The sequence below is a fragment of the Denticeps clupeoides genome, chromosome 1 (genome assembly GCF_900700375.1).
Source record: "Denticeps clupeoides chromosome 1, fDenClu1.1, whole genome shotgun sequence".
Taxonomy (NCBI): Eukaryota; Metazoa; Chordata; class Actinopteri; order Clupeiformes; family Denticipitidae; genus Denticeps; species Denticeps clupeoides.
Genome location: NC_041707.1, coordinates 6,783,595 through 6,809,922, shown reverse-complemented (window position 1 = coordinate 6,809,922; position 26,328 = coordinate 6,783,595). Strand labels below are relative to the sequence as shown.

The window sequence follows — 26,328 nt, the reverse complement described above, 5'->3', positions numbered from 1 at the left end:
GCTTGATTCAGTGTAAAATTCTGCACCTCACACATTTTACTAAGGGTCAGGCTTTCCTAGATCGATGAGGGTGTTGATCCCACCCGAAAGTGAAAGTGAAAGTGAAGTGATTGTCATTGTGAAACACTGCAGCACAGCACACTGTGTGCACAACAAAGTGTGTCCTCTGCTTTTAACCATCACCCTTGGTGATCAGTGGGCAGCCATGACAGGCGCCCGGGGAGAAGTGTGTGGGGACGGTGCTTTGCTCAGTGGCACCTTGGTGGATCAGGCAACCTTCTGATTACGGGGCCGCTTCCTGATCCGCTAGGCCACCACTGCCTTGGTCTGGCCTTTCTTTACATGACTATTAGCTGCAGGCATTTCGTTCAGTTTCAATTTGTGTTGCGGGTCAAGTTGAAGCAGTAGCTGTGACAGCACTGTTCTCAATGGTTTATTAAATAAGTTCAGTGAGATTTGGGGTCATTTTTTTTGCATATGTTCAAAAGTTGGGGTTTGTAACCATTCCTGAATAACTGTTTATTTATTTATTTTTATAGCCTTTGTGGAAAATGACATTTGCAATCTGGTACAATCTTGTATCATTTGGCTTGACTGTTGCTATACATAATGTGTGTTAGGTGTCTTTATGAGGGGTATTTTGTAGTTATTTTATTTTAACGTATATTTATTATTACTATTTTATTTGACTGTTTATTTCATGTGTGGGGGGCTTTTTCCCTCAAAAGCTTGACTTTCCATTAATGCTGAAAATGTTCACCTGTGAATTTCCTATGTCATTTAAAATTTAATAAAAGAACCTTTTTTTAATAAAAAAAACCACTCACACAACCCTCCACACCAACACTATTAATGATCTTGTAGGTTGGTACACCAGCCCGTTGGCCTCGAGTTTTAACACGCGGACGCCCTCTAGCGGCGAACATAACCAATTGCATAAAAATAAAAACAAGCCGAAAAGCATGCTAATGCAATAAAATAATTTATCAAAAGGATGACTGTGACTCTCATTAGCAAAAAAGCAGGATCTGCCAGATTATGGCAGACAGATGTACGTGATGGTGAAATGTTCAGTTGAACTGTACTTCGCTAGATATTCAGGTTTGGTTAAATATTGTGCCTTTTGTGTTGTAAAAAGGAGGATGATGTGGGAGAGGAGACACGGCGCATGTTGCGAAACCGTCTCTGACTGAACGAGTCCACGTTATATTCCACCACACCACGAGAAAGAGTGTTAGATAATCGTGCAGACATGAGCATCCGACCTCCTGCCCCGTCCACACAACATAGTCCGACCAGGAACAGATAAGATCAATCAGGATTTTCACAAATGCACGCATTATAACTTTATCACAATAATGACAGCGCGTTTTACCGTCGTCAGGTTATTTTGCTTATTTGCTTATTATAACTAAACTTTTTACAATGCATTTTTCCCCAAATCATTGCAACATCGTAATATGATAATTGTTATGCAGTATTTATTATATTATCCATGTTAGTATAATACTCAACAGGATTCAAGCAGCCTACAGATCACGTTTATGACAACGCAAAGGGGGGCGGAGCCGCAACGCGAAACGGCGCAGTTTGATTGGCCGCCCCTGAGTCCAGCGCTGTTTGATTGGCTGCTGCCTACGCCCGGCCGTGTTTGATTGGCTCCAGCCCCGCTGGACTCTTCTGAGCGCCTCCACCCGCCACAAAGGGGCCTTTCAAGATCCCAGCAGGCGCCCGCGGAGGAGCAGCGGAGCAGCGCGGCGACAACTCGCCGTCAGCGTGGAAAAAAACACGCCCGCCCGGCCGCCCGTTACCACAGCATCGCGGCGCAGCAGCAGATGGAGACGCGGGACGGCGAAGGAGGGGCGAGGGACGGGGAGCGGATCTGAAGGCGCGTCCGGAGAAGCTGGACACCGTGGGACCGGGGAGCGAGCGGGGGGCCTGGGTGCCAGAGTCAACATGGCCGGGATCTGCAGCAGCGTCGCGCCCGCCGCGGGAGAGATCGTCCAGCTGAACGTCGGCGGGACCAGGTGAACACCCACCCGCGACTCGCCACGCGTGGGGCGGGCAGGGACGCGGCGCTCCAGCGTGGTGTTAGTGACACAGAGACGCGATGTCACGCGTTTGGTCCACATTAAACAACTCGTGCTGGCTTAGTGTCCTTTATAATATCCTGTCGACTAGAACAACAACAACAACCTTTATTTCTTATATAGCCTATAATCACATACAGGATGTCTCAATGGGCTTCGACAGATCCTACAGTTGACACCCCCAAACTTGACCCTTCAGCTCACAAAAAACTCTAGGAGAGAGAAAAAAGAAAGGAAGAAACCTTGGGAGGAGTGATACAGAGAGGGATGCCCTTCCAGGGTAGAGTGATCCTGCATGTGATGTCAGTGCAGGGCTGGAGATGGTTTGTCCAGTAAGAGAAAAGTCCTACAGTTGTAGAGGTGGAGAAGTCCAAACTGTAGTCCAGTGTCATGGTGTACATTATGCCCATTATGATGCTACTGGTCCATTTGAAGATCCCTGAAGCTGTAGTTGTTACGGTGGCGGTGGCTGTGGTGACCGTCTGGTCCGTTTCATACTAAGTCCTCCTTTAGCAGTTGTCAGGAACCAGGATTTATCGGCTGCCCTCGTGGCTGGAGTCTGCCGGTGGTCGGCGCGCTTGATTCAGTGTCTCGGAGAGAACAAACAAGCGGTGGCAGACGGTGGCATCGTACGGCTGATACTGAAATATGTGGTTATGGTGGTATATTTGTGCAACACCGTGTACAGATAACGTACATTTTCATTCTGCACCACTGACTAATGCTACAGGATGATATTTTACTCAGTCGGGGTGACGGGTGTACAGGTGTTACTAGTACGTGCCCAATGTTGTCATATAAGAGCGCTTTTTCGCCAACACTCAACTATTGGGTAAATTGATAATATTGATCCTCATTGCACTCTTACAGGTTTAGCACCTCAAGACAGACCCTCATGTGGATCCCCGACTCTTTCTTCTCAAGGTCAGCCGGTAATGAATTTGACGCCGAATCCACGCTCTGCGCGGTAATCTTTATGCAACAACTTCCTGTCTTTCTGCAGTTTGCTGAGTGGGAGAATCTCAACTCTGAGAGACGAAACTGGAGCCGTGAGTGCGAAATTCCATTTTTGGATTTGTTAATCCAAATCGCCTAACTTGTTAATCACCTAACAATATATATTACTTCTTTCAGATATTTATCGATAGGGACCCGACTGCATTTGCACCCATTTTGAACTTCCTTCGGACTAAAGAATTAGACCTGCGGTTGAGTACTTGTCTGAATTCCCACTGTACCTTGTAAATCGTTCGATTTCAGTCGTGGTAATGGGGTTAATTAAGCTTTGATGTCTCGTTGCAGGGGGGTTAACATTAATGTCCTGCGGCACGAAGCGGAGTTTTATGGGATTACGCCACTGGGTACGTCCGTGAGGTCTGCAATCAAAGCAACATCATGTGACGTTTTGGCCCCATTTTAATTCTGAGTATATTTGTCTCCCCACTTGACTCAGTGCGGCGGCTCCTGCTTTGTGAGGAGCTGGATCGCTCGTCATGCGGCAGCGTCTTGTTCCACGGTTACCTCCCTCCTCCAGGTAAACCTCATCGTGAGTCTTCACTTGCAGGCTTTATCTCATGATCTCACGTGTCCACCCGCTTGTTATTTTCCTTTTCTGCAGTCGTCCCACTGCGTAAATCCACCGCGGAGGAGGAGCGGCCCGGTCCCGGTGGGGCTGAGGGGGGCTTCCCTAGAACCTGCCCATATGCGGCTTTCCCAGGACCCTCTGGAGCTGAAGGAGGTCAGCTAGAGATGGAAGGTACCTGTGGAGTCATGCAAGCTGTAGTGAGATAATATGCCAGATTAAAAAAAAAATGCATCTGCGGTCTGGACTCAGCCACTCGGCAGGCATGAGGCATTGTGGGAGGCGGGCTGAAGGGGGAGGGTCGTCTTTAAAGGCCTTTTATGTGGCGAAGAGTGGTCCACTGTGCATGGTCACACAGCTGCGTTACGAAAGTCACGTGAGGAAGATGATGGGCGGGACGAATGAGTCCAGATCTTCTTCTGTTCCACATTTTGCTCTCACCCCAGTGAGATAAGGCATGCACAAGATGTAGAGAATGGGGGCGCGTTCAGTAAAGTCTCATTCGGAATGCTGGATAATCTGCATGCTGATCTTGGCAGTGGGCGTGGTTCTGTGACATCTGCCTCAGAGGTCAGAGGTCACATTTGTGATGCCTGCTGATAAACCCCGAGAAGAAGGAATATTAACAGTGTAGGAAATGTACCGGCAGAGGGGGAATGCGGAAGCAGGGTGTGTGAGAACTGGCTCCGCCCATTTTAAATATAATTTAGAATAAACATAAAACTCATCTTCTGCCAATAAGTGTCTGCGTGCTTTAGACATATTTGACATGGGATTAGTGAAAGTGTATGTCTGTTGATGTTTAAGCAGGGTCGCATGTTGACCCCCGTAAGGTGCTCATTGTTGCCGGTCACCACAACTGGATCGTGGCTGCTTACGCACATTTCGTCATCTGTTACAGGTAAACGTTGCACTGACCCCGAAATTGAATTGAACTTGTCTCTCGCTCTTGACGCATTAAAAGCACGTTCGTCTGTGTCAACATCTGCGTCAGGATCAAGGAGTCTTCTGGCTGGCAGCAGGTCTTCTCCAGCCCTTACCTGGACTGGGCTATTGAGCGCGTGGCTCTGAATGCGAAGGTAGTGGGTGGGCCACATGGGGACAAGGACAAGATGGTGGCTGCTGCTTCAGGGAGCAGCATCATACTGTGGAGCATCCAGGATGGGGGCAGCGGAAGTGAAATAGGTGGGTTTAGTCTTGCTCTGATCTGAGGTGTCTAGAAACATCTTGTCGAAGAACGTGTGTTGAAATTCAACCAATAATAGCCATGGATTTGCTGCCATAGAAATAGAATGGCAGCATCATGAAATGCTTGTGAGCGTTCACGTTTTCCGTGGTTTGTTCAGGCGTGTTTGGCCTCGGCGTGCCCGTCGACTCTCTGTTCTTCATTGGGAGTCAGCTGGTGGCCACCAGTCACACAGGGAAAGTTGGGGTGTGGAACGCCGTCACCCAACACTGGCAGGTACGTGTTTTTTTTTTTTTTTAATTTTTTTTTTTATGACATTACTGAGTAATTCTGTGTCAGGCTTGGTCCTGTCTGGGGGATTTTAGAAATGGCCGAGTGTATGGGGTGGTAGTGGCCTAGTGGGCAAGACACTCTTATATGTTCGGGTTCAAACCCCACTTACCACCATTGTGTTTCCGAGCAAGACCCTTAACCCTGAGTGTCTCCCGGGGGACTGTCCCTGTCACTATTGATTGCAGTTACTCTGTTAAAGGCCATAAATATAAATGTTGTTCTGTCCTTCGTCAGGTTCAGGACGTGGTGCCCATCACCAGCTGTGACACGGCCGGCTCCTTCCTGCTGCTGGGCTGCAACAATGGCTCCATTTACTACATAGGTGATTTACCTGCAGGGTACCCCCCCAAAAAAAACATTCTTTAAATGCCCTTATAACAGCCTGACGTATTTTGTATGTTACATCAGCGTTTATATCTCTTACCTGCGTCACAGTTGTCGTCAGAGTTACACTCTTGTGTCGCTGCCATCAGATATGCAGAAGTTCCCTCTGAGAATGAAGGACAATGACCTGCTGGTGACGGAGCTGTACCACGACCCGTCCAATGATGCCATCACCGCCCTCAGTGTCTACCTCACGCCCAAGACCAGTGAGTGACCCCCCAGCTCGACACTGATTCTGGCCTCTGCTCCTGTGCTTTGGTAGAGCTTATTATGGGGTGTACGTGGTGCTGTTGCACACGACCAGTGTTGGCAAACCTTCACCCAGGAACTCTAACCATGGTTAATTATGCTGAAGGTTTTTAACATCAATATCCTCTGTAATGGCGTGGCTCCATCTCCTCCTTTATTAGCCCCATCTGGGTTTGCCTGCTAGGGTGGTAGTAGCCTAGTGGGTAACACACTCGCATATTAACCAGAAGACCCAGGTTCAAATCCCGCTTACTACCATTGTGTCCCTGAGCAAGACACTTAACCCTAAGTTGCTCCAGGGGGACTGTCCCTGTAACTACTGATTGTAAGTCGCTCTGGATAAGGGCGTCTGATAAATGCTGTAAATGTAATCATCTTTCACATTCTTGACCATTAGTTTTGATGAAGCATGAGACGATGGGAGGAGCTTCACCAGATTTTGGTGGGGTGGTAGTAGCCTAGTGGGTAACACACTCGCCTATGAACCAGAAGACCCGGGTTCGAATCCCACTTACTACCATTGTGTCCCTGAGTAAGACACTTAACCCTAAGTTGCTCCTGGGAGACTGTCCCTGTAACTACTGATTGTAAGTCGCTCTGGATAAGGGCGTCTGATAAATGCTGTAAATGTAAATGTAATTTTGAATTGCTTGTTACCAACAGGGCATAATTTAAATGTAACATTCTTACCTCTGATTTCAACAAGGGAAAAGTAAAGTAAAGTCTGTATTTTCACTGTAAGAACGCTACTCTTGAACTCTCCATTGCCATGTCGCCTGCACTTGCGTGTTTGTGTAAAGACCCGCCCACCTCTGACTGTGGTTTGGGTGGTAGTAGGTGGTGGTAGTAGCAGCTTAGTTGGTAACATCCCGACTGAAACGGCAGAAGCCAAAAAAGACCTCAGTGTCACGTGTTAATACAGATATTACTCACAATCCTCTGAGGGCACAGAGGTCATGGTGCAGGATATTTTTAGGAGTATAAGCCACTCTGGATCACAGCGATACGTTTGTCCGCCACACTATTCCTACAAAGTGAATGTTACGTGTAGTAACATGGCAGTGTGTGTATAACCTGATGGTGGCTCTCTATAAATGTGGTGAAGTAGGTGTGAGTGGGAACTGGATTGAGATCGCCTATGGGACCAGTTCGGGCGCAGTGCGGGTGATTGTGCAGCACCCAGAGACGGTAGGCTCGGGACCCCAGCTGTTCCAGACCTTCACCGTCCACCGCAGTCCTGTCACCAAGATCATGCTCTCCGAGAAACACCTGGTGTCTGGTATGTGTCTCCATTCCGCAGTCCAAAAAAAAACAACCTCCCCAATTACTATTTCCTCTTATAATCTCTGGAAAGACATTTTTTTGGCAGCTTGACTGACTGATAAATCTAGTTTAATCTAGACGTGCTGCTTTTGCCTTGGCAGTGTGCGCTGACAACAATCATGTGCGCACGTGGACGGTGACGCGCTTCAGAGGAATGATCTCCACTCAGCCTGGCTCCACCCCTCTGGCCTCCTTTAAGATCCTCTCCCTGGAGGAGGCAGAAAGCCACAGCAGCTACTCTTCCGGCAACGACATTGGTGAGAGGGAGACTGGGAGGGAGTTCACGTAAAAGTGTCCTAATTGCTTAGAATAGGATTGAAGGTGATTGATGGTTATATGTGTAACATTGAGGACATCACGTTTGAAATTTATTGGCTGTTATTAATAATATTTTCTGCACAGGGCCGTTTGGTGAGAGAGACGACCAGCAAGTTTTTATTCAGAAAGTCATCCCAATTACCAACAAGCTCTTTGTCCGTCTCTCTTCAACCGGTAAACGGTACGCAGTCGTCACCTGGTCCTGCAACAGCCAATACTGATGCGAATCGGTGGTGGTTTTCTATATGGATGATAGGCACGTATTGCTCTGCTGCAGGATCTGCGGTGTGCTGGCTGTGGATGGCACCACCATCACCTGCTTTACGGTGCGTGAGTGCGAGGGCTCCAGCCGCATGGGCTCGCGCCCGCGCCGCTACCTGTTCACCGGCCACGCCAACGGCAGCATCCAGATGTGGGACCTGACGACTGCCATGGACATGGTGAACAAGAGCGAGGACAAAGCCAAGCGTGAGTCTGGTGAGGAGCCGTGATTAACCAGGTCGCCATTCAAGCACACGGCCATGCTGCTCAGCAGAACAGTGACAACAGTCTAGATATATAATGACTTTGTGAGTGTGTCATGGAGAATTTTGAGTGTCAAAATCTTCTCTAGAAAAAAGACCAGAGGCTCTTTAAGAAATTCAGAAGTTGTGGTTGCCCTTAAATACAATGTTAATTACCATAGGTACATCCCACAATGGGCATTTCCCAATATTTCCAAACATCTCCAAACAGTCCCTTGTTGGGGGTCAATATTCTTAAGGTGTGGCCAAAAAAAGTAATTGGCCACACATGCCTTTATTGCCCATGTGTACAAATATGAATTCTGACACAAAAGAAAATAGGTTTGTGCTTAGTGAACCTACAAGTTGTCATCATAACATCTTAAATAGTTTGCTGGTTACAAATGGCCACAAATATTCATAAGCTACCTAGAACTGTCCAACAGTTGTGCATTGTTCAACAAGCTACAGTTGTGGCTGGATTACCAAGGGCATCCTAAGCCTTCCCCATTGTCTTAGGCTCTTCCACAATTAGTAGGTCTTGCTGGGTACTGGTCGGCCTTCTACAGAGTCTTTTGAAACCACTGGACACCTGCATGTGTGCTGGGTGAGCTGGTAGCGCTGGACGAGCTCCAAAGAATCACCAAAGCTCACCATATAACTGTGTGCAAAGTCACAATATGCGAATGCTCAAAAATATACACAATATGTAGAGGATTCTGGTACTGAATCTAAAAGCATCATGGAAAATATGAAATGCTTCAGAATTCTTTATATCAAGCTGCTCTTCGTAACTTCTGTGTTCTCTTTCAGAGGTGGGTGGTCCCACAGAGGAAGAGCTGCTGAAGCTTCTGGATCAGTGTGACCTCAGCACATCCCGCTGTGCCACGCCCAACATCAGCCCCGCCCCCTCGGTTCTGCAGCCAGGCCAACTTAGAGAGTCCTGCTCCAGGTCAGTTGGGAATGTGGAACATTTTTAAACAGAAAGATTGTCGATCAGTGGCTTTGTTTCTTCCTTCATTATTAGGAACAATAATATAATATGTTTCTGTATCTGCACTCACATGGAGTGATTTTTCTCTTCTAAATTTGCTCAGATTCACGGCTTTCAAGCCACGGCAGTAAGAATTCTCTCGCACTGTTGCAACATGTGTGTGTTTCATGTGTGTATGACAGCCTCCAGCTGCAGGCCAATGAGCCCATCTCAGAGACGGCCACCTACGGTTCCCTGCGTCCCTACAGAGAAAGTCCCCTGCTGGCCCGTGCGCGCCGAACCGAGAGCTTCCACAGCTACCGAGACTTCCAGAGCTTCAGCTTGGGTAAGAGCCTCCTAGAGTCCAATGGACAGACAGACGAGTCCCACAACTCCACGTGTGACGGCAGCGGTGAGGAGGCAGACCGGAGGAAACAGACCATGGAGCTCTGGGCCAGCAGGATCCCAGAAGGCCACCCTGAGTCACCCAGGCACCCGCCCGACAGCCCTGACGTGCGAAGGAAGGTCCACGTGGAGGAGGAGTCGCCCGAGAGTCGGTCGGAGGGCCGGAGACGGGGTGCTTTTGAGGGCGGATTTTTGGGTAAGAAGAAAGCGCCGCCAGTGCCTCAGCTGGCCTCCCTTCCCCCGGGCTCTGAGACTGGGGGGAGCGAGTCCTCCGGCACCGCCTCTCCCTCCCCAACCAAGATGTCCACCTCACCCCGACACAGGAAGGGTGCAGAAGCGTTCAGCCAGGAGTACAGCCTGTAAGCTTAACGTCATTTCTGTTCTGCGGAGCAACAGCGGTGCTCCAGGTGTAGGAGAGTGTAGTAAAGATTGTGAAGATCTGACTAATATTAACCTTGCGTGCTAGAGTCACTTTAAAAAAAAAACACACAGCGGGCCTCAAAAACTGGACCAAGATGTTATGTAAAGTGCAGTGGTTGAGTTATGATATAGAAGGTTTCATTAAGGCCATTTTTTTTTTTTAAATGTCATCTCCAGAAATACACAACACTATTTTTCTTACCGCCACACGTTGACATTTAAAAAAAGGGAATTCTGTGCATCCTTTTTTTGTTGTTGTGAAGAGTGAATATTCAGTGCCTTTTTGATTGTAATAATTTAAAAATATTTCTCATTTACCAAGGATCAAACCAAAGTTTGGAAGAATAGAAAAGACTTGTTGAATAGTGCGTGGAAATGTACCACTTTTTATATGCAACTTGATGGCATATTACAGCCAGAATTATTATAACTGTGTCTAACATTATGCATCTTTTTATAATTTATAAAAGAATAATTATATATATATATACACACACACACACACACACACACACACAAACATGTAACTTTGTTACTACATTACAGTTTTACTGCATTTGCACTCTTACCAAGAAGGAAAAGTGATTTTTTTTTTTGTGTGTGTGTGTGCCTGTGCATGCGTGTGTGTGCATAGATATACAGTACAGGCCAAAAGTTTGGACACACCTTCTGATTCAGTGTGTTTTCTTTATTTTCATGACAATTTACATAGATTCTCACTGAAGGCATCAAAACTATGAATGAACACATGTGGAGTTCCGTACTTAACAAAAAAAGGTGAAATAACTGAAAACATGTTTTATATTCTAGTTTCTTTGCTCTGATTACTGCTTTGAACACTCTTGGCATTCTCTCGATGGGCTCCAAGATGTCATCATCTGAAATGGTTTTCCAACAGCCTTGAAGGAGTTCCCAGAGGTGTTTAGCACTTGTTGGCCCCTTTACCTTCACTCTGCGGTCCAGCTCACCCCAAACCATCTGGACTGGGTTCAGGTCCGGTGACTGTGGAGGTCAGGTCTCCACTTTTTTGTTAAGTACATAACTCCACATGTGTTCATTCATAGTTTAGTGAGAATCTACCAGGGTAAATGGTCATGAAAATAAAGAAAACACATTGAATGAGAAGGTCAAACTTTTGGCCTGTACTGTATATAAAAGAGACATTTTCAAAACCGGCAGCTTTTGACGGCAAACATCACCAGTTAAAGACAAACTGCTGCCCATTATCACTTCCTGTTTAACCACGTATAGTCATCATGTTTACAAGTAATTCTACAAATGTACAGGCTAATGCTATTTGTATTGCTTAGTTCATATGCTCTCTCTCTCTCATATATATATAATCCACACACACACACACACACACACACACACACACACACACATATATATATGTGTTTAATACTAGTGTATGAAATAGTACACCATCATAGCACTGATGCATGAATATGAAGGGAAAAAAGAAGAGTTCCCCATTGAAAAGGAGAGTGTATGCAGTATTGCACTATTATCCCACAGTTAGGGTGAAAAAAAGAGTGGCATCCAGTGGTGTCCTGGCTGTACATGTACTGGTATCACTTAGCTGAAAATCATCCTGAATAGCTCACTCACTAATTAAAGTCACGTCGTGTTCATTGTCTTGGTCTGGGACATTTGAAGCTGCAACTCTGCAGGTCATCAGCTTCATATTTTGATTAAATAAAAAAAAAAAAAAAAGTAAAGCATATCCTTTAACCCAGATCTGTTGACGCTGTATCTGGGGCATTCATAATGTCCATCTCCATCTTGTTAGAGGACTGAATTGTTGAAATACACTTTTGAAATACATTTTGTCTCCCCCCCCATTAATACACTCTCCTTTCTCATGGGCTCGTCCTCAGAATGGGGTCAACTCTCATCCTCAGCTGATACTGAATATACTAATGTGGGTCCCATTTCAGAAATTGTGAACCCTGGTGCAGTAGTTTTTTTTGTGACCCCTTTTGTGACAGGTTTGAGAGAACAGAGGAAAATTGTGGGATTGTGTTGTCTGACGAGGTTGAACACCAATTGATATGTCACATGATGACGGACTGACGAATATTAAAAATGTAATACAGAGTAACGGCCCAAAATAGCTTGAATGCAGGGCATGAGGGACGCAGGCAGCATTATGAATGTGAAAAACGTGGCCTGATGGATAAGATCCATGAACATGAAGACATGTAATTATATTATAAAACCGGTACGTGTATGTTCTGTATAACAAAACAGTAGCTTGCTTCTCTAATGTCTTTTATTACACAATATAAAAGAAAAAATAATAATACAGTGTTTGTGTCTTTTTTTTTTTTTTTAAGTGCAAAAAGAAGTAGCATTAAATATTTTGGTTACAACTCTCATTAGAGCGATGCACAAACATATACTGTATATTAAACATTTATAAAAGGACTTGCGGCGACGTCAGCAGAGCTACGACTAAGGACCAGCACAGCACAAATAAAACATCAGGAAGAAAAATACTATAGGGTTATTAAAATTGGCCTTTAACATGGACTGTCTATGAACAGTCCTCTTTGTTCCTACAGCTGTCATCGTATCTCATTCCGAGTTCAGATGGAAGCACTGCATTACCAAAAAAAAAAAAAAAGAAGCTCAGACGTGCTACTAATCTCATAAATAGCAATAAATAATACTGACTTATTACATAAAAACGGTCCCATACAATAAATATTCAGGAAAGCTGTACATAAGTTGCTGGTATGCTCTTAATAATTAATACACGTTTTAGAATACAACAGAATGAATGAACTCCAGTCCTGCGTTTCCCCATCATTCACGGCACAGACAAAACGTACGACACACTGACAATGACAATGAGTCATATTTAAGACACATTTAAATCTGTTGGCTTTTCACGTTTTCGCTAGTTTGCTCTAGTAGGCACAAGTTTACAGCAGTAAACTCAGGAATAAAGGCCTGAGGGACCGGCCGCGATCAAGGCAGGACCTGGTCCTTCAGACACAGCTGCTAACTTTCGGCAGGGAAGCGGAAAGTGTGTATCATTACAGGTGACCTCTCAAATCATCGTTTCATTGATCACTAACATCATGCCACATACTTATTGTAAACAGGCAGAAAATGTGATGAGGAAATTTCATCACATAGCTATACTTTTTTTCTGGGCTTCGCCTCCAAATGAGAGCTTTAAATGGGAAATGTTGGCTTTATAAACATCAATTACTCTGCTATAAAAGGGGTCAGCTATGGAACAGGGGACACTTTTTTTTACTACAATGCAAAACACTTAACAAGGACAACTCTATGTAAAATCATAAGTCCTCCCTGTCGGCTGTAACATTTTAAATGAATATTTTCCAGTTTTAAAGCTCTTAAAGGTGTCAAGTGGATTTATGAGCTTTCAGGAAGTCCACAAATCAGAGGAACGATGTCTGGAACCTTTCAGGCATTATCAGTGTAGGTGTGTATATATGTGTGTGTGTGTTATATGCAGGTATTGTTCACCTTCACAGGTGTGTGTCTGTAAACACTGTGTGCTCTTTCCTTACTGAGCTGTAGCCTTTGATCGACTCAACAAACTCCTCATCCCCCACAAACTGTAACAAGAAAGAGAGACAGATGCAGACAGGTATTATGATCCACATAAAGAATTTTACACTATTACATTTATGCCTTTATTTAATAATGTGATGGGGAAATTATATTTCATAAAGCACAAGGCTGACTATCAGCCTCACCATGCCACTGTCAGTCCTCTGGACTGCCGCGTCCCACCCTCCATCGTCCATCAGCGACTTCTTGTCGTGCGTGTCAATCAGCTGACTGACGCTGCGGTGCAGGGAATTCTGGGAAAATCCATGGCTTAGTGTGCCCTGGCTGGGCACGCGCAGCACGGACATGGTGGCTGATGGGTAGCTGTGGATGGCGCTGCGGCTGCAGCTGCTGATCTTGGTGTCCACCAGGCCCTGAGGTGAGAAGACAGAAGCAGGAAGTTGGGCTGGCGAGTGCAGAATCAGGCCATAGAATTTACACTCACTCATTCACTCACTAACAAACACTAACTAACCACCCAGTAGAGACAGAATTTATCCAATGTCTTCACAGGCAAAGAATGGAACCCATTGACCCATTGGAACCCAAGACAAAAGTGATGTTAAAGAGGAGGATGAAAATAGTATAAATTACCCAGCATGCTGGTTATGAGTGCACACATTTAAAACTTGTACATGCTTTATATACAGCTTGAGAGTGAAGGGTGAATGCTCATACTGTAATCACCTTGATTCAGGTCCAAATGTAATTTCCACGCTGCATTTTATTCATTAGCTTCTACAGCACATATTGTGCTAAATATCATGTATTGTGTTATTTGCATATTAGTATATTAGTCATTCTTATACATTATGAGCTTCATCCACAGTTACCCAGAGACCTGTACTCTACCTCGGTGTGCATGATAAAGCCCTTTAGGGTGACGGTGCTGCTGGAGTCAGTGGTTTCAGGCACTGAGTCAAACTGGAAGCAGAGGGGCATGTGTTCGTCAAGGACAAGGGAGAAGGGAGAGTGAGTGAGCTTACCATCCCTCCATCAGGTAGAGCGGTGGAGGTGTGGTTAGAACAGTGCTTAGAGCAGGGCTTCTGAAGAGCAGCAGCCAAGTGAAAGGAAAGAATGAAAAAGAAATATCGGAGAAAATAAATTGAAATAGAAAATATCAGATTTAACCGAGACTCATATATCTGTAATTCCATAAATATGCAAGCGTTCGCAGATGGCCACAAGATGGTGCTTTTAGCCAGATGTGTTGAGAAAAGCACAACATCGCCCTCTTGTGGAAGAATTTAGTAAATTGAAGTTTAGTAAAACAGGAGAAGATGCAGAAGAAAGATTAAAGATCGAACAGAAAATATCAGAAAACAGTGCAACGTTGCAATATGAATCTTATAAAAATGATGTCAGAGGAGACACAGTTCATTATTAATCTTTGTTTAGATGCTGGTATGTGTAAAAAATATCATGAAGGCTCAGGCTCTCACCAGGTAGGAGTCACTGGGTGGGTAGATTGGGCTCCGCTTCTGCAGGGGCACCAGTGGGGGGCGCTCTCTTACAAACGGAGGCTTGTTCAGGGCTCTCCTCAGAACCAGGCCCAATAACAGGGCCAGCAGCAGCAGACCCAGGAAGCTCATGAGTATGATGAACCAGAGCTCTGAGTAAAACCGGAGGCCGGACGCATGCAGGCTGGTTTTGTCCCCGTCTGTGGGCTCCACGGGTCCTGAATCCACACAGACAGAAAACTTGAAACGGAATGTGAAGTCACTTTTTGGTCTGCTGTGTTCTAGATTTCACCGTGGCTGCCTGACTAACCAATGCCTGTAGCTGTGTTGTACTTGATGACAGGAGAACTCACACTGCCGCTGTCTGTGTTACACGTGACCTGGAAAGAAAATGCTGAGACAGAGAGACAGAGCCAGTCATGCCTGATGTGCCTCAGTCCAAATGTGGGTTTAATTCAACCTTTGCATGTGTATGTAATCATATTCGAAGCCCTGTTCTTATATAACTTGTGTGTTAGTGAGTGCCGGGGGGTCTATACTTTTGTCTGAGGTTCGGGGGATGTAGAGGGAGCTGTGGAAGCCACTGTAGAGCCGCAGGCCACTCTCTGTCAGCACAAAGTCCCTCAAGGGTCCATTAAGCGCAAAAGAATCGCCCCAGTCCAGGAACACCGTGGTCAGGTTACTGATGACCAGAAAGGGCTCCTTATACTGGGGAGCTGGAAAGAGGTACATTGAAAGCCACATTCACCTAAAAAGAACTGAATGTAAACACCTCCTGAAATATATATAGATATGTACATGTGGTTGTAGATGCATGAACATGTGTATGTATGCAAACATCGGTAAAATAAGGCATTCCAGACTATTCATTCGTTCTTGTTTGTATTTTTGTTTTGTTCTGCATTTCTGTGTGTGGTTTATGAAATGAAAAAAGCAATAAAAATAAAGTTAAAGGAAAATCACCCTCACCTTCTTTCAGGGTGGTGACGGGGGTCCAGTGGGAGCTGGCGCTGCCCATGTTGTTGTAGGAGACCACGCGGAGGTCGTAGCTGGTGTAGGGCTGCAGGCCGCTGATGTTGAAGCTCTGGCCTTTCCCGATGAACCGCGTCTCTATAGAACCAGGAGAGCAGGGCAGGGGGACAGGCTGCTGGGGCTGAGGACAGGCTGTCCGCACGTGGAGCTCACAGCTACAGACACCAGGGAAGAGAACACACAGTGACGACCGGGAAATGGAAACGGTCTCCTGTTGACATGCTGCCTTGATACTGCTGGTAACATGGACAAGGTCTTCAGACAGTTATTGACCTTACATTGTCTTCAGCCCATTTATTCTAATTGTGTATGTAATGATTAATGCTACACATCCTCTTCTGCACTGTGATTAATGCCTTATCAATTAAGCAAAATCAGTCAAAATCAGCTACAATTAATGGATAGAATTTTGATTAATTACATAAATTGATGGCATTAAACACAATTGATCCTCAACTCTGACGTGGAAACCCAGTTAAATTATTTCTGAATATTTTGGTTTTCTACAGACAGGGCAGTGGTGGCTTAGCGTGTAAGGAAGCGGGCTTGTAACCAAAAGGTTGCAGGTTCAAATCCTAAACCATCAAGGGGCCACTGAGGTCCCCTCGAGCAAGGTACCGTCCCCACACACTGCTCCCCGGGCACCTTTCATGGCTGCCCACTGCTCACCAGGGATGATGGTTAAAAGCAAAGGACACATTTTGTTGTGTGTCACCACGTCCTGTGCTGCAGTGTATCACAATGACAAAAACAATGCCTTATGTGAACATAGCCAAAAAGAGTATAAAGTAGAAGGTTTATGTATATTAAACTGTTGATATTAATGAGGAGCAGTGCTTCTTCTCCTGATTTTTTTTGATGGTTACAAAACTGAGCCAGCCCTGATTTTTCCACAGTGATACTTGAGGTTCTGAGGTGGAGGCATTTGTCCTCCTTTCCGCTGTACAGGACTGGTGCGGGAAACGTGCCACGGCCCAGACCCGAGAGCAGACTGGCTAATTGGCTGGTTGTGAGAGGTGTGAACACGCCTGGTTTACAAGGTCGTTGCTGTCACCTCTCGATGATGCCGTTGGGGTAGAGGGGTTCGTCCCACTCGACCAAGGCGGAGCGGGAGGTGAAGGAGACGGGCCGTGGTGGTGCCTGCTGGGCCGGGGCGGAAGCCTGGGTGCGGAGCTCACTCACAGGGCCACGGCTGCAGCAGAGGAAACAGGTGCAGGCCTCCACCCCTACAGAGTACAGGGTGAAGGGCCTCAGTCCGTGGAGGGTCTGCTGGCGAGAGGTTCCTTCAGACAGCTGCAGTGAGAGGAGGATGGGAAAAGAGAGAAAAGAGCGTGAAGGTAAACAAGGAGAGAAGTGCCTTCAATTTCTTATTTCTTACAATGTGAATCCATGAAGATGCAGTATGTAGCTATTGAGAGAAATTTGTTAAAGAATGAAAATCTCTCACTGTTAGAGGTTGCAGTAGTGTTGCAGTACTGTGTAAATGCTAAATGCTGAGCAGTAGATTTGTTGTGTTGTTGAGGCTTGTGTGTGTTTGTAATTTTGTATGTGAGGTTGTGTAGGTGAGTGTATGGGTGTGAGATAACTGAAACTGGGCGAGTTTGCTGAGTGGAGGTGTGCTTGTTCAGAGTTGCTCGGACAAATGGGCTTGGCGCTGGGTGGTGAGGAGATAAATGGTGCAATAACTGCATCAGATAAACACCTCCAAGCGGCTTTCTGCTAAAATCTAGCATCTTCTCTGTGAAAAAGAGGCCACTCTGAAGGGGTAGTTAAGGTGCAATCAGGGAAACTGTGAAGAACTGCATCTAAAAGCAACACAAAGTAAATAAAACTTGCATTTGAGTTTGGAAATGACCTCCGACATGGGTTTATTTTGTGGCCTAAGAACCCCTGCAGTTCCTCCATCAGTGCGGGTTGCACAGCGTTACTTAAAGCTTATGGATTTGCAAACTTAATACTTCAAACTAAATATTTAGGGGGCAGTGGTGGCGTATCAGGTAAAGAAGCGGACAGGTAACCAGAATGTTGCCGGTTGAGGTTTTCCATTGTGCAAAGCACCATCCCCACACCGCCCCCCGAGCACATTTCATGAGTTAAAAGCAGAGGACATAAATAGTGCTGTTTTTTGACAAAATTTCTTTGTCAATGAACCTTTATTATGTGATGAAAACAAGACGTATATGCTGGTCATGTGATATTGTTGATATTGTTGATGAATAAAAACGAGTCTAAATTTGGTTTGCAAAATAAAAACTACTTTTGACGAAAATGAGACGAGGAGATATGTCCTTTTGTTTAATTGCTTTATTATTACGCAGAATCACTTCCTCAATCCCTGTTTGTGCATTATTTACATTTGAGAATGCTTGTGTTGGGTCATAGATATTTGGTCGTGGATTAGCAGATGGCTGGGCGAAAAAGACAAAGTGACCTTTGGACACATTCTTTACAATGAAGTGTAAAGAATGTGTCCAAAAAACATGAGACAAATGTGGTCACTAGAATGGATGCAGTTTATTCTTGAGCCTATAAGGTAACAATAACATAACAATAATTATAACAATATAACCATTTTTAAATTGTGAAATGGGTTTGCATACAAGAAAAATTAGTTTTTGTCTATTTACTAATTGCTTGTATATGGGTAACTGTTATATGTAACTGGGTTAAATAGAATTACACTACAATTTTCATTGACTAATCTAAACTAAAAATGTCATCAGTTTTTGTTGACTTAAACTAAAATTGTCATGGATAATTCTGACTGAATTTTCAACTGAAACTTCAATAGACTACAATGAGTATGGATGTGACCAATAAAAACTAAAATGACATCTTAATGCAAAGACTTGGCTAAAACTATAATTAAGACCTTCCGCCAAAAACAACTATTTAAATATATTTACATTTGTAGATTTTGTGTAGTGGTGAAACAGAGGCTTCAAAAAAACGTATTGCCTTGCCAAGGGGAAACAAGCAGCCAATGAGAATGAGAACTAGGTAACTAGTGACATTTTTGAGTGACGGATCTGAAATGTTTGTTAGTGCAGGTATTGTACCAGTTGGTGTGTGTCCTTGCTCTCGGCAAACACCCTGTAGAGGCTAACAATGCCATTGGGCTTGGCGGGGGGGGCTGATATCCACCACAGCAGAGGTGGCATGAATACGCAAGAAGGTTGGGGGCCTCACCCCCTCGGGCGGGGCAGGGCCGGTGCGTCCGCGAGCCCACGGGCTCCCAGAGCGGCCTGCAGAGTTCACGGCCCAAACCTGCACAGAATAAACATATTACGTGATGCAGTCTTAACTGTTCCACAAAACAACTGTTCCACACTCAACACCATATAAACTCTGTTTACATACTAACATATAGTAATGCAGCGATGTCTCAGTTTTGCTCTAAAAACGGCACACCTCTGTAATCTCCAAAGTAGAATAATAGTTCAAACCAAAACACTGCATGAATGGAGGTTTCTATAGATAACGGGGCTGTCTGAAGTCCTGAAGCACAACTGTCCTGAATGAGAAACAGTCAGTGGAGCTGTGCTGACACACCGCACCAGGCTTTAGAATGCAGTGGTGATGTTTGGTGCCACAGGTGAGCGTACTGTATTGAGACGTCCCCTGTCTCTCTCTCTCTCTCTCCCTCGCACTCTGTCTGTCCCACACCTGCAGGGAGCTCTGACACTGACACCCGCTCAGGAGAGAAAGCAGACAGTATGGAGACAGGGCACATTTTCTCCCCATAACGAGGGGTCACCTTAGCCCCAGCGGGCCATCTCTGGCGCCTTTCAGAGGAGGAAGCTGTAAAACTTTTTTAGCTCCCTCCCAACAGAGACTCAGTATGAAGCCTGGACATCAGTGCCATTGATATGTGGCAAAAACATCAGCTTGATCATTTTTGCACAAATGCCCTGAAATGCCCTGAAAAATAAATCTACAAATCTACATGAAAATTGCATTTCACCTTCATCAGGGAGTAAACGAACACATGGAAGGAGAGTTAATCTTATTTATCAGCCAGAATTTGTATAATTACACATGAATAACAGAAAAGGTAGTCTGGGGTCAGCAGATGCATGGGTAAGTAATTTGTAGATTGTCAGAAGTAATAGAGCCGGCAGATGGATGTTCCAGCGTATAGGGTTAAATTAGCCTCAATAATAGGCAATTACAAAGTGATCAATCAGGATGATAGATCTAAGTGGCAATACACAAGGACCATGATGAAGGCTGGACAATTCACATTCTTGCTGGAGCCGGGTGTCAGCCCTGAGTGTCAGTTCTCAAGGAAGGGCTGTGAGGTGGGGGGAGGGGGTCATGGAAAGGCCATCTTGTCACCCAGGTGAAGAAAAGGTCATTTTGGAGAGGGACACACACACACACACGCACACACAACTTCCCTTTCACATTCAAATCAATCAATGCTAGGAGAGGTGGAAGAAATAAGCTTTTTTAAATAAACGTCAGCATAACAGTACAGTGGACATCAGAAAACATCTGAAACTCTGGTTTATGTGCTTTATTTGCTTTTCTGAGTAATTAAACCCTGAAACTTCATGGCAGAATAATACATCTATAAAGTGCCAGAGCGTCACTGGCAGCACTGAATGGCACCGTGGTGGGTAGAAGTGGGTCTCTCGAGAGCCGCAAAGAGAGCTCTGTGTCCTTGCAAGGGGAGCAGACATTTTACTGCCATTGCATTGCATGCATACTGAGTTGTAATTAGGGTAATTATGGGAAAATAAAAATATGGCATCGAACAGTCCTGATGGACAGGCGTCCACACAGAAAATAAGACTGCATCTTTAGTGAGGTTCACGCCATGCACTCGTCATTAAAAAGGGGGCAAACATGGTTTGAGGAGTAATTAAAACCATTATTATTGAAATGAGAAGGATTTTCTTTAGAAATTTTGTCCTTGGTTGCAGATTCTGTGGAGTATGTGTCTGTGGAAATGCACATTATCGCAGCTCTGCCTGATAACCAGAACAGAGAAGTTCACTGATGCTACAACCCCTAATTCAGCTCTAAAGAAAAGCTGCTGCGACTAATAGATGTGGTACCTAACGGACCACTAGGATCGACCTCTCCACCCCCGCTTCATATCGCCAGGTAGGACCATCCCTTGGGGAAAGGAACCACAGGTATTAAAAGGTCTTTCCAATACAAGCACGGCTAATTCGTTGGGATATGTGGTAACGATGAGTGCCCTGCTCTGATTTATCACCGTGCCCGGTGTCCATCATCACTCAGCTCCGCCCGCCACATGTCATAAATTAGTGCTCATAAATAAGCGAGACAATCAGGCAAACTCTATCAATTTACCCCTGCTACACACGCCTCTACTGCCTGACAGTCAAATGCTAATGTTATTTTGCTCTAAAGGGTACGCTGTCAATTAGGAAAGGTCTCGCAAGGTGCACTGGTGCTATGAATATGGGATCCAGATTAAACACCTGTCTGCAGGAGGGAGTACTCGCCAGTGGTCGGTGCTGTTGAACTGAGCCATGACTCAAAGAGAGACGTCAACACCTCTTGGTACATTGAAACATTCCCCTTTTTCAAGGAACATGCACGTAATATGTATGAGGTTACATTTAACATTTAAGGTGCATGTGATCTGTTCCCTGAAGGCTGTATGCTGCTTCTTTCTTTAATTCATTATTTTTAGGAGAATGTCACAGTATTATGTTTTTTTTTATTGGTGCTTTATGCATTTGTTCATAGAATTTATAGCTTACCTGATACTCATAGGTAGTGAACGGCAGCAGTTTTGCATCATGGTAGCTGGTAGAAATGTTTCGATGCACCAGTATTGCCCCAGAAGGGGCAACATTTTCTAAGACCTGCCTACGGTACAGCTCATAGTGGAGGAGCTTCCCATTGGCCTGAGCTGGGGGTGACCAGGACAGCAGAAAAAGAGTTTGAATGCCATTGGTTTCTGTCTGCAAATCCAGCAGTGGGGCGTTCTGGCCAGAAGGGGGCGCCTCCAGTGTCTGTATAGAGGCCCAATCACTGGCAGCACAGCCTAGTAGAGTGCAGGCCTCCACCCGCACTTCATACCTGTAGAAAACACATTGAACCCATTTACACACAATAATTCCCAAAACATTTCTAATGGAACATTTTAAAGTTATTTATAACACATTATTACACATTTATTAGAGAGTGATATCCCTTCTCAGTTTAAGAACACCAAAGCGGTTCTGCTGGTAATAATACACAGCCATGACAATAAAAGAACTCTTTTATTTTCTCACACAAAATGCAAAATAAGCACAAAAATAAAGGCAGTAAAGAGATGATTTCTGGTAGGTCAATGCTATTTCAACACAGGAGAGAAGTGAGCAAGAGATTGCAAGAGAAAGGAGAGAAGCAGAATAGAGGGAAGGTCATCTGGGAGAGGTCATGATCAGGAGATGATAAAGCCGATGAGCTGTTATTATCCCGCAGCTTATCAGCATTTCTCTTCAACATACGTTATCCAGCCCAGGCTCCCTTTAATCATACTGCATCTGAATGGGTCTCTGTCTTTCACTGGCTTTGTCTAAGACAACGCCTGGTAACATGACTAAAAGCCTCAAGGCTGACTCGTTTCCTTCCTTCACTCGTCCTCTGTACCCTCTCTGATCATCTGCCTCTATGTCGTTATTGCAATATACAGAACGTGATGAACTCATACTTTCACAGAGACATTGTCACGTAATTTGAGCAGATGTATTAATATAATGCCCAGAGCTGCACAGTTAATAAGTAATTTAATAAAAAAAAATTGGATAAAATAAAAGCAAGAAAAGTAAAGGTGTTGATGAAACAGCACCTTGTAAACAGGGAATTCATAAAATATCAATATATTTTTGCTGATCAATATGACAGCTATTATATGTGTTTTCCAATGTATTCAGTTAGCTTTCTGTTCAAAGAATGCTGAAATAATATACTTCAGACCACAAGAGCATGGAATAAAACCTTTAGGCTCAGTCACTTCTCTGGTAAATTGGAATGCCATGACAGAAGCATGAGGCACATGTGCCTGAAGTGGTGAAAAACATGATTTTAATAATAAACAGAAGTGACTACATGGTTTTGGGGATGATGGGGACAGAAACACAAAACGTAATACCCTCTGGGCACCGTGTACACAGATTAATAAACAACAGGGGAGTGATGGGAAGGCACAACTTAAATACTATTACTACACGTAACACAGGGCACAGGGCACATGTGGGTAATTTGGGACAATACAAACAGTGAGCTTGTGCACCTTGACATTAACGGGTGATAATGAAATGTATGAAAAAGTAGTCAATAATTATTTTTCATAAAAAAAAAATAATATTAGCTCGTCATGAAAATTGTAATTCTTTCCTTCTATTATTCTTATAAGTCGTTTTGTAAATGCTAGCCATATGATGATGAGGTTTGCATAAGCAAGAGCAACTGGGTGAGGTAGCCTTGATGGGAAGCCAGAGTGTCTGCAGCATGTTCATGTGATCATCTGCAATTGTGATCATGTTGCATGTATAGCTGTTTTTGGTGGCCTGTTTTAATTTTCAACTGGATGGAAGACACAGGAAACAAAATACTGCATAATTATAACGTGATTAAATGAAGAAATAACAATGTTATTTAATATAAAGATATTTTAGTATATATATTTTTTTGCAAACCACTTTTAGTCTTGTTTTTATTCATTAACAATATGAATTATATATTTTGTCATGACCAGCATTTATTTTGCATCTTGTTCGTTGAGTGACGAAAACAACACTAGTTGCATGCAAGAAAATGAGGCCGTCTCTGGATAAGTTCATACCTGTAGTAAGGCTTGAGGCCTGTGAGAGCCACCGAGCAGCTTTGGAAGGAGCTGTGGTGTGGTGGGAAAATGTGGCGCTTTATGTTGGGCTCAGCAGGATCCCGTCTGTACACGGAGTAGCTGATGATCACTCCGTTGGCTCGGGCAGGAGGGTCCCACTCGACCAGGATGCTTGAAGGACCTGTGGTCTGCAGTTTTGGTGGTGCAACACCAGAAGGCGCAGAGGGGTGTGTCTTGGCGACAGCCTGAGGGCTGGTGGTGGTTCCCTGGCTGTTGTTGGCGGTGACAGTGTAGCTATACTCCATGCTGGGCAGCAGGGTGAAGTCATGGTACCTGGTGTCCATGCCCACATATACCAGCTGGCCATCCCTCCTCAGTTCGTAGCTGGTGATGAGACCGTTGGGATGGTCGGGCTCTCTCCAGCTAACTTCAACCGACTCTGAACCAGTGACTTTAACCCCAGGTGCATGCAGACCTGTGGGTGGAGCTTCCATGGTCTGTATAGCTGTGGGTTTGCTGGTCGTGCAGCCTCCATTTGTGCAAGCTTTTAGTCTCAGCTCATAAGATCTATGTGGTTCTAGACCTGAGGCTTGCGTCTTCAGCTTCTTTCCCTGGTAAATTTCTTCGCCATTTATTTGGAGGATGTACAACGTGATCTCTCCATTCTGAATCAACGGAGCATTCCAGAAGATTGTTGCAGAGTATGCGGTGAGATCTTCAACTGATGGAGCTTCCACCAACACAGGAGGAGCTTCAAGGGTTCTAGTGTTGGTGGGGTCACTTGTTATGCAGCCTTCTATGGTGCATGCAATTATGGCGTAGCTATACGTAGTGTATGGCATCAAGTCTTCATCCGTATAGCTTAGAACACTGGTGTCAAAACTAAAATGGAAGCTGACATTGTCCCGTTGGATTCTATAAGTGAGTAGAACACCATTGGTGTCTGCTGGGGGTGTCCAGGACACTAGCAGCTTGTAGGGGTTTCCTTCAATATGGCTTATAGTAGGTGGGGAGAGGCCTCTGGGTGAAGTTTGTCTGGTTTTCACAGAGACCCAGGGGCTGTCGGCGTGGCCCGCTGAGTTCACCACTCGCACAAGAAATTTGTATCTGGTCCACGGTAGCAGACCTGTCACATTATACGAGAAGCTGCTGGCTTGTGTGTTGTTCTCTGTGAAGAAGACTTTTGCCCTTTTCAAGTAATCATCCTCAGTCATGACTCTGCCCTCCTCCACGGTCACACCCATCACCTGGTAATAGAGTATCCTACCATTAGGCAGTGTGGGTGGGACCCAGGTGAGCTGCACGCTACTGTCCTTAATTTGCGGAGTTATGGGAGGCGGCGAGGATGAGGGAGTGGCTTCCTCTGTGGTTATTGGCTGAGGGGCGGTTCTGGTGCAGCCAGCCTGTGTACAGGCCTCTAAAACCAAAGAGTATGTGGTGTAAGGCTCCAACCGGCGAAACAGGAACTGCCGGGACAGACCGCTGAACTCCAGATTATCTTCGCTGTAAATGTTATACATCTGTGGAAACACTGATTTGTTAATGACCTTTATAGAACAACATTTTTACCATGAGACAATATTAAAGGTCCCCTATCATAAAAAAATCACTTTGTGAGATTATTTAACATTAATAACAGTTCTCCTAGCCTGTCTATGGTCCTGCAGTGGCTAGAAGTGGCAATAGGTGTAAAGAGTGCTTTGGCTATTCTGCTTCGCCGTTCATCGAGCGGCAGCTCAGACGGTTGGACCTGGAATTTGTCCCCTTATGTTATCATGAGGGGAAAGGTTACCTCTCGTTTCTTGCTTTTTCAACCCAGAGAATTTCCCACCCCTCCCCTAAAACATTATCTCCACCAAGCTACACACACTAAAACGGTGCGTCCTGGGGAATTCTAATTGTGGGACTGTAATGCTGCACCAAGGATGAATTTTGGAAGGAGACTTCAGATACAGTATTAGGGGACCAATAAGCCTATATATAAAAAAATGTTCATGTCAGGGGACCTTTAATGTTAGACACAACGTTGCTTTTCAAGCTTTTCGTTTGTATGACAAAACAATTCAGCATGCAAGACTGAACGGTAAAAATGAATGAACCCTAATAGAATAAAATGAAAGAAATAGCTACCCTAATAACTCCGTTAGGTGTGTCTGGTTCAGGCCACTGCAGCATTAAGGCTCTGCCATGCTCCTTCTTCTCCACACTGAAGTTAGCCAAGCCGCTGGGTGAGGCCTCCATGGTGCGTACCATAGCCCACGGACTAGACACACTGCCTGCCCCATTCACTGCCTCCACCCGAGCATTGTAAGTGGTGTGTGGCTCCAGACCGAACACGTGAGCTTGCATTACCTCTCCCTGAAAATAATTAGAAAATTAAAAAAAATGAATGCATGATTCCCATCTACTAGCAATTGCATATTTTCTAGTGGTCCAAAACTCCAAAACAATGCATTACTGGTCCTAAATCATGCATTCTTCATATTTTATGTAACATCTTGTTATAAACCAGCAGCGTTAATATGAACACAGAATGTTTTGCAAGCAGAAATGAAAAAAAAGTAGCACTGTATGACTCCCAAAGGATGTGTTTCCTAACAAAGCTTCTGGACACACTCATCACATTCTAAATATGCATATCATCCCAAGCAGCACCCCGTGGC

At 44.8% G+C, this 26,328-nt stretch overlaps 3 protein-coding genes across 7 annotated transcripts in view; 1 reads left to right on the top strand and 2 right to left on the bottom strand.

Moving 5' to 3' along the window:
* Positions 1–1,701: 1,701 nt before the first annotated feature.
* LOC114787142 (BTB/POZ domain-containing protein KCTD3-like) lies at positions 1,702–10,432 on the top strand. 5 transcript variants are annotated; one of them, XM_028975000.1, is made up of 18 exons: positions 1,702–2,027; positions 2,961–3,014; positions 3,094–3,139; positions 3,225–3,298; positions 3,393–3,451; positions 3,544–3,624; positions 3,709–3,846; positions 4,480–4,573; positions 4,667–4,857; positions 5,019–5,134; positions 5,426–5,513; positions 5,665–5,781; positions 6,933–7,103; positions 7,249–7,404; positions 7,550–7,646; positions 7,743–7,933; positions 8,782–8,920; positions 9,145–10,432. In XM_028975000.1, exons 1-18 carry the CDS (start codon positions 1,957–1,959, stop codon positions 9,707–9,709), a joined length of 2,448 nt encoding a protein of 815 aa, XP_028830833.1. In that variant the 5' UTR covers positions 1,702–1,956; the 3' UTR covers positions 9,710–10,432. The 5 variants fall into 5 exon arrangements, with proteins under 5 accessions (XP_028830833.1, XP_028830815.1, XP_028830825.1 ...); XM_028974982.1 differs by having other exon boundaries at positions 7,743–7,942; XM_028974992.1 differs by having other exon boundaries at positions 6,930–7,103.
* A 1,595-nt stretch (positions 10,433–12,027) lies between these two features.
* On the bottom strand, positions 12,028–18,938 carry LOC114794958 (usherin-like). The gene is made up of 9 exons (XM_028987869.1): positions 18,909–18,938; positions 16,904–17,142; positions 15,787–16,004; positions 15,357–15,533; positions 15,128–15,211; positions 14,800–15,035; positions 14,210–14,281; positions 13,504–13,731; positions 12,028–13,362 (listed from the first exon to the last, which is right to left on the bottom strand). Exons 3-9 carry the CDS (start codon positions 15,833–15,835, stop codon positions 13,273–13,275), a joined length of 936 nt encoding a protein of 311 aa, XP_028843702.1. The 5' UTR covers positions 15,836–16,004; positions 16,904–17,142; positions 18,909–18,938; the 3' UTR covers positions 12,028–13,272.
* Positions 18,939–18,951: 13 nt separating this feature from the next.
* LOC114794630 (usherin-like) overlaps positions 18,952–26,328 on the bottom strand; it is a 37,372-nt gene continuing 29,995 nt past the window's right edge. The window contains exons 11-14 of the mRNA XM_028987313.1: positions 25,796–26,023; positions 23,666–25,185; positions 21,591–21,912; positions 18,952–19,116 (exon numbers count right to left, since the gene is read on the bottom strand). Coding sequence (XP_028843146.1) covers positions 18,952–19,116; positions 21,591–21,912; positions 23,666–25,185; positions 25,796–26,023 — 2,235 coding nt within the window. The remainder of the gene's footprint in view (positions 19,117–21,590; positions 21,913–23,665; positions 25,186–25,795; positions 26,024–26,328) is intronic.

Excerpts from the sequence above, each read along its gene's own strand:
- LOC114787142 (XM_028974966.1), top strand. The coding sequence starts at position 1,957 with ATGGCCGGGATCTGCAGCAGCGTCGCGCCCGCCGCGGGAGAGATCGTC. Across the intron at positions 7,104-7,248 it reads CGAGAAACACCTGGTGTCTG|TGTGCGCTGACAACAATCAT; the intron begins GTATGTGTCTCC and ends TTGCCTTGGCAG. Across the intron at positions 7,943-8,781 it reads CAAAGCCAAGCGTGAGTCTG|AGGTGGGTGGTCCCACAGAG; the intron begins GTGAGGAGCCGT and ends GTTCTCTTTCAG.
- LOC114794958 (XM_028987869.1), bottom strand. The coding sequence starts at position 15,835 with ATGGGCAGCGCCAGCTCCCACTGGACCCCCGTCACCACCCTGAAAGAA. Across the intron at positions 15,534-15,786 it reads CGTCACCACCCTGAAAGAAG|CTCCCCAGTATAAGGAGCCC; the intron begins GTGAGGGTGATT and ends ACCTCTTTCCAG. Across the intron at positions 15,212-15,356 it reads CCCCCGAACCTCAGACAAAA|CATTTTCTTTCCAGGTCACG; the intron begins GTATAGACCCCC and ends TCTCTGTCTCAG.